Consider the following 11,406-nt stretch of genomic DNA (forward strand, 5'->3'; position numbering starts at 1 on the left):
CACGACAGGCCTGCTTTCACTTGGTTTTATAGCATTCTTGCCTGCTACTAAGAACATGTCACCTAAGTAAACAAGTAATGCTGCTGTCTCTTCTCACTTACTCAAAGTCATAAAGGGCTACTGCAGTAACTGTAATTATATTACCATGTTTTTAGAGAGTGCTTTTTACCATTTTAAAATATTTCCATATATATTATTTTATGTCTCTCCCCTCCTTTTAATACTCTTCCCCAAGATTAATCTCCCCAGGATGCCTTCTCTGGTTAACCCAACTCTACTTCAAGACTTAGGTATGGAAGTTCTTCTTCAGAAATCTGTGCCTACTCACAAACCATTAGTGCATAAGCTACCAGGCACTAGGCCAGTACATTAGTACTCACTATGTGCCAGGCTTTGCACTATATGTACTAAAGCATCTCATGAAATCCTAACAGCCACCTGCAAAGCAGACGTATCTCCCACAAAAATGAAAAAACTCCAAGAAGCAGAGAGATTACAAAATTTTCATAGAGTCACACAGCAACTATGCGGCAAGTCTGACAATTTAAAACTCAGACAATCTAAGTCTAGTGACAGACAGCAATCACTAAAGCACTGTAGAGGACACTGTTGACTGGCTTTGAGAAGTCATTCCCAAACCCTTCTCCCTTGCCTCTCTCCCATAGTAGAGACTAGAAAAGTCAAATACTCTCTTCCCCACTCCCTCTTGCAGTGAGGCATGTCCATTGACACAGTTATGGTCAATGAGATATAAAGAAAATTCTACTAAAATGACTATGGGAGTGTTTTCCTCCCTGATTTTTTTTTTTAAATTCCTTTTTTGCCCATCCTTTTCCTTTCTATCTAGAGTGGTTTTATAAGGATATAACATCTGGATCTGGGGTAGTCAACTTGCTACCATAGGAAAAGACCAAGAAAATTACAGAGATAAAGACTCAAGTCCTGATATTATTAAAAAATTAATCACCTCCTTGTAGACTACTTGTAAAATAAATATTAAATGTTGTTATGTTTTAAGTCACTATCAGTTTGGTTTTCTGTTACTTGCAGCTGAACATATTCTCCTAATTGATACAATCACCATGCTGCCTGAGGATGGCAAAGCTCAGTGAAGGTCAATGACTTTGGAAACCTATTTTAAAAATTCACTATTCATGTTTTTTCAGGAACTCAAATGAAATCCTGTGAAATGAATTTCCGGAGCATAGTAAGTTACTAAGCTTAATATGGTAAGTAGCACACAGTAGACAGTAAATATTAATTGAATGAATGAGCAAATATACTCTTGGGACTTACGTTAAATAGACAGAAGACATATGTCAGCAATTACTGAGCTAAGTTCAGAACATAGTCCTGGGGATACGATGAGGACCGAAAGATGTAAAGAGATATGATCTCCACCCTAAAGAGTTCGTAATTTATATGGGAGATATGAAGATAGTTCAAATGCTTTGAGAGAAATGCCTACACAGTACTTGTTTGTGTAACTTCAAAAACTGTACAGTCTTAGAAACAGCTTTCAAATAGTATAGCTTTGTCAGTATAGCTTTAAAAAGGAGGAATAATCCACAGAAACATAAAGGTAGAAAGAAAATATTGAAAATGCTATCTATAATTATTTATGAATGGTAGGATTTCAAGCAATTTTGATTTTCCTCTTTGTGCTCTTCGACTCAAAGTGGAAATTTTTCAAAATACAGATAAGTACAAGGAGAAAAATAAAAAACCACTTGTATCCCTAGTACCCAGAGATTTGACTTGCCTTCTAAGTCTATTATTCTAATTTACCGCAGATTATTTTTATTTGAATCTAAACAACAGAAACAATTTTATTGTAGATATCTTGGAGCGAGCTATGAAGAGAAATGATTTCTTAATATGAGAGCCACATAATATTCACAAATATGAAATATTACAATCCATGGCATATAGAGAACGCCAAATTAACTGCTACCATAAAACACTGTGATTCAATCCAATTTAAAATCCTTAGTTTTTAATGCTGTTTCATAACTACAATGTGCAATTTATATTGTCTGTTTAGTTCCCTGCTGTTTCTTTTCTTGCTTCAATATTTTGCCCTAAGAGTTTCCATTAATTTATAAATGTTTATGACCATTATAGAAAAATAATAACAGTCACAGAAAAATGGATCACCAGCTTAAAATGTTCAATTTTCTATCCTAACCAATGTCAGGTACCGAGAGGTAGAGAGTAATTTGATTACTAATCAGACTTAACAAAAGAAAAGTTCAACACTTATCTGTGGAGATCATTGACTTACTATCTTAATCATTTCTCTGCACTGGACTTTTATTTATATTTTCTGTCAGTTTTGACTTTTATCTTGATTTTGAACTTTTGGCTTCAAATCTCCTTTCCCTGTTTTATGGATATAATATTTGTGTCCCCCCAAAATTCGTATGTTGAAATCCTAACCCCCAATGTGATAGTAGTAGGAGACAGGGCCTTTGGGAGGTGATCAGGTGAGGGTGGAGCCTTCATAAATAGGATTAGTGCCCTCGTAAAGGGACCCCAGAGAGCTCTCTCCCCTTCTGCCATCTGTGAACCAGGAAGTGGGCCCTCACCAGATAATGAATGTGCCAGCACATTAATCTTGAACTTCCCAGCCTCCAGAACTATGAGAAATAAATTTCTGTTGCTTTATAAACTACTCAGTCTATGATACTTTATTATAACAATCCAAATGAACTAAGATACTCATAAACCCCACAGTGTTATAAATAAAAAAATAAATCATTCATTTTCAATGACTCTGAATTCTTATAAAGACCAACTTCAGTTTTTGCAGGACCAAGTAAGAAGAGCATCCACAGTTAAAACAGGTTGTATTAGTTCAAAAGGGCTGCCATAGCAAGAGATCACAAAACAGATGACCTAAACAACAGAAATGTATTTTCTCATAGTTCTGGAGGTTAGAAATCTGAGATCAAGGTGTCTACAGGTTTGGTGTCTTCTGATGGCCATGAGGGCAGGATCTATTCCAGGCCTCTCTCCTTGGCTTGTAGATGGCCATTTTCTCCCTCTATCTTCACATGGTCTCTGTGTACGTAATCTGTGTCCTAATCACCTCTTCTTATAAGGACAATAGTCACATTGGATTAGAGCTCACCCCATTGACCTCATTTAACCTTAATTACCTCCTTAAAGACCCTATCTCCAAATAAAGTCATATTCTGTTAGGACTTCAACATATGAATTATGGGGTGGGGGTGAGGGCACCATTCAGTCCATAACACAGAAATAACCATAAAGGTGACTGATTTAATTATATAACATAGATTTAAACAGATGAAATAAGGAACATCTTTCCTGGGTACATAGGAGCCTGAACCTTGATTCCAAATTATTTGTACTGGCAAATAGAAAAGGATCATTGATGGCGCATCAAAAAGGGGCACAGATACCTGCTGGATCCCACCACACGCAAGTAGGTAGCTGGGATGGAAGAGGAGAGGATAATGAAGCTCTCCAGCAAGAGTCCCCAAGCATGGGAAAATCACACTTCCATTAGCAGAAGAAGAAACTGCTCATCAACCAAAATAGAATTAATTGTACAAAAGAGACAGGGAGACAAGAAGAGTGAGAGTGAGAGTAGACCCACAAGAGAATGGGAAACTATTAAGGAATCCAGATCTACACATCTACACTTTTCAATGTTCGCTTTTAAAGTGTGCTTCTCGTGGCTCACTGTGAAAGCAATGATTTGACATCAATTCTCAGAAAACTTCTAATCTTCATACTGACAGACTCTCAGTAAAGCATGATTCTTCAAGCTGCACTACTCATCTTGTCACATCTTTTTCTCTTTTCTCCAGAAAAACATTACTCCAAAAAGGTAAGCTCTCAGGTGAATTATTTTAATCCAAGTATATTTTCTGGTATAACAATTTGCAGCAATAATGTTGTCAATGAAGGATGTGTTTCCTTGCTGGGAGTCTTCCAAGAAGAGAGTGATTCAGAGCTCCTGGCTAGTGAAAGCGCCAATGGCTTCTGCTCAGCTAGAACCCTGGGGTATAGTAAGGCCTATCTTACATTTGGTTTACTATTTTTATCAGCACAAGATGTAAATATATTATATGGTAAAAAATATATATTTCCTTCAAAATCACTTACTTAACCCATATAGGACAATACACATGATTTTGTTATAACACACTATTCAGTAATTCTTTTCATGCTGAAGAGAGAACCATGGAGCTAAGCTAAAGGGAGGAACTAAAGAAAAATCAAAATGCAGTGTCTACACATTCAACTAATTCTCCTTTGAGGGAACTGCACAAGTCTTCTTACTCAATGAAATCTGGACCAGTAATTGGTCATTTAAATAAAAAATTAAATTAAAGAGGTAACTATATATGAACACATTTGCCTTAAATAGTTTATTTTAATCGAAAGCATAAATGAATATCTGCTTACTCTTTTTTTGTTTGTTTTTTGTAGTGCCAAGGATTTTACTTTTGAATATAACTCAGCTGATTGTCTTCTATCCTTTTTATTTTTTTGTATAAATCATACACATATATCATTTGGGATTTCCAGTTTAGGGAAAAGTGACAAAGATACTTACAAATAAATATGAATGTTAAATCCTAGTGGTTATGTTTTTGTTTTGTTTTGCAAATTTTAATCCCACCTAATTTGACAGTTTTATTTTGAGTCAATTGACATTTATGTAGTCATTACATAAAATACACTATTCTCAATTATTTGTATAGGGAAGTGATTAAGCCATAGGAGGGAACATCCAGTAATTCAGTCTGCACACTGCTTCTCTTGGTCCATACAGAATGAATGACTAAAGATTAAAAAATTATTTCAATACCATCTTCCAGAATCTGAAGTTTTCATCTAAAATGATATTATTGGAAATGTTTAGTTCCAAAAATATACAAACTTTACCTCAGGCTCAAATTATTTGGGGCTGATTTTAGAATTGAGAATTGAGTCAGAGAACTTTTATTTTCCCTCCCTTAAAAACTTTCATGTAGTTATTAATAATCAAAATAGGTTAGGACTTCTGGGAAGTTGGAAGACTAGAGGGGCCCAGGGCACATTCCTCCCACAGAAGATAAAAATGGACCCAGTACCATCACCACCTCAGTCACCAGAGCCATTGTCCTGCCCCAGATCCATACACCATCATGGAGCAGTTTCCCACAGAGCAGCAGACCTGCAGGTGACCCGTCACTGCAGCTGTGGACTCTGCAGATGTGAGGGAAGTGGCTGCAACCACTGCTGCCATTGCTGCCACCAGAAATTAACCTTCTGCTACAAAGGACACCACAGATGTGAGGGAGGTAGTTGCACCCATCAGAGCCACTGCCACTCCCACAAGGTAGCCCCACTGCTTCTGTGCACACTGCAGACACAACAGAGGCTGCTGTAGCTGCCAGCACCATTACTGCTTCCATGAAATAATGTGAGGGGAAAAGTTGTAGCCACCACCACAAGGTAAACCTGCTATTGCTGTGAATACCACAGACATGAGAGAAGCATTTGCAGCCACCAGCACTGCTGCCACCCCCATGGAGTAACCCTGTTGTTGCTGCAGACACCACAGATGCAAGGGAAGCAGGTGCAACCACCAGCACAGCTGCCACTCCCACAAGGTAACCCTACTGCCACCAAGGACACCACAGGTACCAAGGAAGCAGTTGCAGCCGCCAACCCCACTGCCAGTGCTTCAAGGTAACCCCATTGCTGCTGTGGACTTTGCAGCCATGCAGGTGGTTGCTGCAACTGCCACTGCTGCAGCTGTTGCCACCACCAGTGCCACCAGATAGCCAGCACCATTGTGCAAGCAGCACGGTGCCATTTGACTCACTGCCACCACGCAGGCAGTCTGTCAGAGCCACCATCACAGCCACTGCTGCCACAAGGGTGGCCTGCTACTACAGCAGCAGCTGCTGTGCAGGCAGACTGCTGACCATTCTACTGTACTGACACAGGAAGAGGTCACCAGCATAGTACAGGGAAGGAGAGTAATAGAAGAAGCAACTGCTCTCCCAGATCACCAGATATCAATGTAGGGATACTAGAAATACAAAAAAAAAAAAAAAAAACCAAGAAAATATGAGTCCACTGAAGGAATACAATAACTCTCAAGTACCAGACCCTATAGAGCAGGAAACCCTTAAAATGACTGAAAAGAACTTCTGAGTAAAAATCTTAAGGAAATTCAACAAGATACAAGAAGACAAAATTATATGACACAATGAACTGAGCAAAACTATCCAGCATATGAAGGAGGAAATTTTCAAAGAGATTAATACTTTAAAAAAGAATGTAGCAGAACTCATGGAACTGAAGGAGTCATTCAATGAAATAAAAAACACAACTGAGAGCTTAAGCAGCAGGCTAGAGCAAGCAGAAGAAAAAATTTCTGATCCTGAAGAAAATCTCTTTGAAATAACTCAGGGTGACAAAAAGAAAAAAGAATTTTTTAAAAATGAAGGAAATCTAAGGGACATAGCAGACAACCTTAAGCACACAAAAATCCAAATCATGAGTGTTTCTGAAGTGGGGGAGAAAGTAAAAAGCATTGAGAACATATTCAATGAAATAATAGCAGAAATCTTCCTGGGTATATGGTAGACACAGACCTTCAGATTCAGGAGGCTAAAGGATTCCCAAACATATTTAATCCAAAAAGGTCCTCTCCAAGACACATTATAGTCAGACTAACAAAACTCAAAAGACAATGAGCGAATCCTAAAAACAGAAGGAGAAAAGTGTCAAGTAACCTATAACAGAGTCCCCATACACTAACTGCAGACTTCTCAACAGAAACTCTTCAGGCCAGAAGAGAATGGTATGATATATTCAAAATACTAAAAGAAAATACATGCCAGCCAAAAATACTATTCCCTGCAAATCAATAATTCAGAAATGAAGGAGAAATGGTGTATATCCCAGACAAACAAACCTCCAGGAATTCACCACCACATGACCAGCCCTACAAGATATCCTCAAGGGAGTCCTGCATCTGGAATCCAAAAAATGATAATCACTACCATGAATACACAAGAAAGAACAAAACCCACTAGTAAAACAAAATGCAAAACAAAAGTGCAAACAAGAAAGAGAAAGAAACTGTATCGTACCACCTTCAAAAACCAAACACCAAAGACAAACAATAAAAGAGAAAAAAGAAACAAAAGATAGTTAAAACATCCAAATGAAAATCAATAAAATGCCAGGAGCAACAGAATAGCTATCAGTAACAACCCTAAATGTAAATAGATTAAAATCCCCACTCAAAAGACACAGTCTAGCTGATTGGATTAGAAACAACTATATGCTCTCTACAAGAGACTCACTTCACCTGCAAAGGCACACACAGACTAAGAGTGAAAGGATGGTAAGAGCTACACCACACAAATGGAAAACAAAAACGAAAAGGAGTTGCTGTTCTTTTATTGGATAAAGTAGACTTTAAGCCAAAAACCATAAAAAGAGACAAAGAAAGCCATTACATAATGATAAAGGGGTCTATCCAGCAAGAATACACAGCAGTCATAAATACATATGCACCCAACATTGGAGCACCCACATATGTAAAGGAAAGACTATTACCCCCTAAAGGAAGAGACAGATGCCAATATGATAATGGTTAGAGAACCTGAACACACATCTCTCAACATTGGACAGATCATCTAGGCAACAAATCAACAGAGAACACAGGATTTAAACCATGCTTTAGACCAATTGGATTTGGCAGATATATACAGAATATATACATCCAACAACCACAGAATATACATTCTACTCATCAACACATGGTATATTCTCCAGGACAGACCACATGTTAGGTTACAAATCAAGTCTCAACAAATATTTAAAAACTGATATCATTGTGAGTATCTTTTCAGACAACAACAGATTAAAACTAGAAATCATTAACAAGTGAAGCTCTGGAAACTATACAAATGCATGGAAATTAAAAAGCACGCTCCTGAAAGGTCTATGGATCCAAGAAGATATTAAACAGGAAATTTAAAAAATCTTGAAACTAATGAAAATAAAGATAGACCATACCAAAACCTGTGGGATACTGATTTGAGCATCAAATAGTGCACACAGGTATTGATATTCAAATCTGTACCCCACAGATAAGTACAATCAACTATGATTCAATAATAATAATTTTAAAAAGGTTGGGAAAGTCATCTGTTCTCCCAGTTAGAAATGGTTTTCCTGAGCAGAGACTGAGAGAAATCTGATAGCACCTTGCGCCCTCAACCAGGAGTTTACAAACCGGATATGCACACCCCTGGAGATATCCAAAGACTTTCCTAGCAGAACTTGGGCAAGCATAGTTTTAAGGGAATCAATTTCTGTTCCTCAATTTTCCTTTGTATTCTCCCAAAATTGATCTTCCTGAAAATGCACTTCAGGGCCTGATAATTCCCACCTTCCCTTTTATAAATGTCTTTCTGGTTTTACAAAAGAAAGGCACATCTCACCATCTGGTGTCTTATTAGGGTGTGCTCAACTGAAATAGAACACCTGCAAATAAAGGGACAATTTCAAGTATTGCACAGATGTGCATACCACAAATGGCTTTTGTGACTGGACAACAAATCTGATTGCAAGTCAAATAGTTTCTAATCCTTTGTTTCAAACACAATTAAAGGAGGACCTGACTAAATTGTCATTTGAAAGATCATTTTGGTGATAGATCACTACGTGATTTTAGCATATGACTCTGAAGGAACTTAAAGACTTAAGAGACATTTCCATAATAAATCTCTTTCCATTACCATCTACTTAAATGAACAGGTTTGCTAAGCAAAGAGATGAAAGACAATATAGTATCTATAAAATAAATAAAGAGCAGAATCTATAACACAAGTGACCAGAGAGGAAACCATGACAAATGAGCCTGTTCAACTCACCTCGTTTAACCAGAACTAATTTACTCCTTAATTTGTTAATATTAAACGGGATGATGAATAGAAACTACCCAGTGTGAATTCAAATATTTAATGACTTCAAGTGTGAAGTTCTGTGTGAGAGATAATTTTGATAGTGGGAGTAGGCAACAAACAGACTGGCATGATACCACAGCCTCACAAAGTACTACGGTATTTGCTAAGAAGGTAAAGACAGTGAATGTTACTCAAGGGTGAGATGGACACTCACATAGTAAATAACATGGTGGGTTTACATTTTTTGTCACTTTGGGATACACATACTATCTAAAAATTGACAATTTTACTTGCAGTAAATTTTACTCTGCCCTTAATGAAAAATGACTAAGTTATCAGGTAGGACTAAGGATGTGTTAATTTCTTTTTACCACACTTCAGTGTACCCTGTCACTATAGAAACACTTCTTTACATTAAAAAGCTGTAAACTAATAAGTCTAAACAAACAAAAAAATGCTTTCAAAACATACATCTTCTACATTTTTTTCTTATCATGAACTATAATGTTCCTCATTCTTCCTTCCTTAAAGGAAATTTACAGATGAGTGTGACTATCTCTACTTCAAGCCAAGTTGATCTTTCACGCAAGGAGCCAACTTCATGTGGATTCATTCAGTGATGATCCTTTGAAGGAGTCAGAAGAGCCGTATCATTTTATCCTCCTGCGTGACTGAGGGGTATAAAATCCCCATTCCACCTCTAGCACCAGTGCACAATCCACACACACACACACACACACACACACACCAGCGTGGGTGACATTCAGCAAACTAGAGGTACTATCAATTGAAATTTTCCACTCTGAAACAATTTTATTAGATATGGCAGTGCCAGAAACAGTATTTTATAGTTGACTTCCACCAAATTATGATGCAGCTCAGATTCAAAGTCTCTATTATCTTTGGCAGAAGCTTCTAAGTGCATTTTTATTTACTCCAAACTATCTGAACACAGCCAGCACAGGCCCTTTGCAATTTTTACATCAAATGCCTCATGCTATAATTAAGTAAGCAGTGGGATTCAAAGGAAGCACCAAGAGAAAGCATCACTTATTGATTGGTGGAATTTTAGGGATTTAAAATTTCTGTTTTATTATACAACTGCGCTTTATAACTGTTTTATCCTTAAAGTGTAATAAGTACAAACTGCTTCAGTACTGCTGGAAAAGCCTTCTCGGCTTTAATGAAACCTTTTATTTGCTACTGAAACTTTTATTATTTCCAAATGGAAACATAAGCAAAAAAAAAAAAAGAAATAATCACCACTTTTCTTTGCGGGAAAACTTTAGCAATTTGAATAATTTTGTTCATTGGTGAATTTTAAGGCATTTAGATTTGTTATATTTACACTTATTGTTTTCATTTACTTTTGATGAACTAAAACCAAAAAAATACTTACATATAATACACCATTACAAAATTATTCTCTAATCATATATCAAAATACTAGATAATTACGTATGGCTGCCCTCTGTCAGATTTTGGTCTGATCTGGATAAGAATTTCTATATATTTATTATATTTATTATATTTCTATATATTTCTATATATTTATTATATTTATTATATTTCTATATATTTCTATATATTCTCCTGCAAATCTTGGCTGTTGACCATGTGAGGCAACATAGTTGATGGTTAAGATCACAGAATCTGAAGCTAGACTGCCTGGCTTTGTATTCTGGCCCTGCCCTTCTTAGATCTGCCACCTTTAGAAACTTCTCAGCTCTCTGGGCCGACCCCGTGGCTCACTCGGGAGAGTGAGGTGCTGGTAGCGAGGAGGCCACGGGTTCGGATCCTATATAGGCATGGCCGGTGCGCTCACTGGCTGAGCGTGGTGCAGGCAACACCGTGCTGAGCATTGCGATCTCCTTACCAGTCAGAAAAAAAAAAAAGAAGGAAAGAAACTTCTCAGTCCTCAATTTCCTTATCTATGAAAATTAGGGGGATTTAGAACCTGCTTCATGGAGTGGGCGGGAAGATTCAATAAGGTATTTCATGTAAAACATTAGAATAGAGGCTGGCACATAGTAAGCACTTAATAAATGTTGACATATATTAAGTCTAACATGCTTTTCATATGTGAATACATGCACCTTGAAACTCTCTGCACTAGCGGGCGATATCACTCATTCAACAAACATTGGTTGAGTTTTACTTTATTTTAAACACTGTCCTAGGTAAAGTGGCACAAAGATTAATAAGACACAGTACCTACTCTACAGGAACTACCGTTTTAGTGCAAAATACTTGCTGCCATCTTAATATCTTTCTTGAAGAGTACTATGAACCATACTCTTTCGTTAAATAACAAATTACCTTTTTCCCCATTTGCTTGGAACTAATGGAGCTTCAGAAAAATTTGACATCAGTTTCTGAAATCTTAATCATGCACAATTTAGTAAGCAGCTACAAATTTTTCCGCATTTTAAAAGAGATGATTAAATGGTCT

The 11,406-nt window shown here is 37.1% G+C and overlaps 1 protein-coding gene across 1 annotated transcript in view; it reads right to left on the reverse strand.

The window, feature by feature from the left end:
- Positions 1-5,423, reverse strand: part of ERICH3 (glutamate rich 3) — a 111,993-nt gene extending 106,570 nt beyond the window's left edge. The window contains 1 exon segment of the mRNA XM_063105774.1: positions 5,112-5,423. Coding sequence (XP_062961844.1) covers positions 5,112-5,423 — 312 coding nt within the window.
- Between the last annotated feature and the right edge of the window lie 5,983 nt (positions 5,424-11,406).

Source organism: Cynocephalus volans, chromosome 8, assembly GCF_027409185.1.
Source record: "Cynocephalus volans isolate mCynVol1 chromosome 8, mCynVol1.pri, whole genome shotgun sequence".
NCBI lineage: Eukaryota > Metazoa > Chordata > Mammalia > Dermoptera > Cynocephalidae > Cynocephalus > Cynocephalus volans.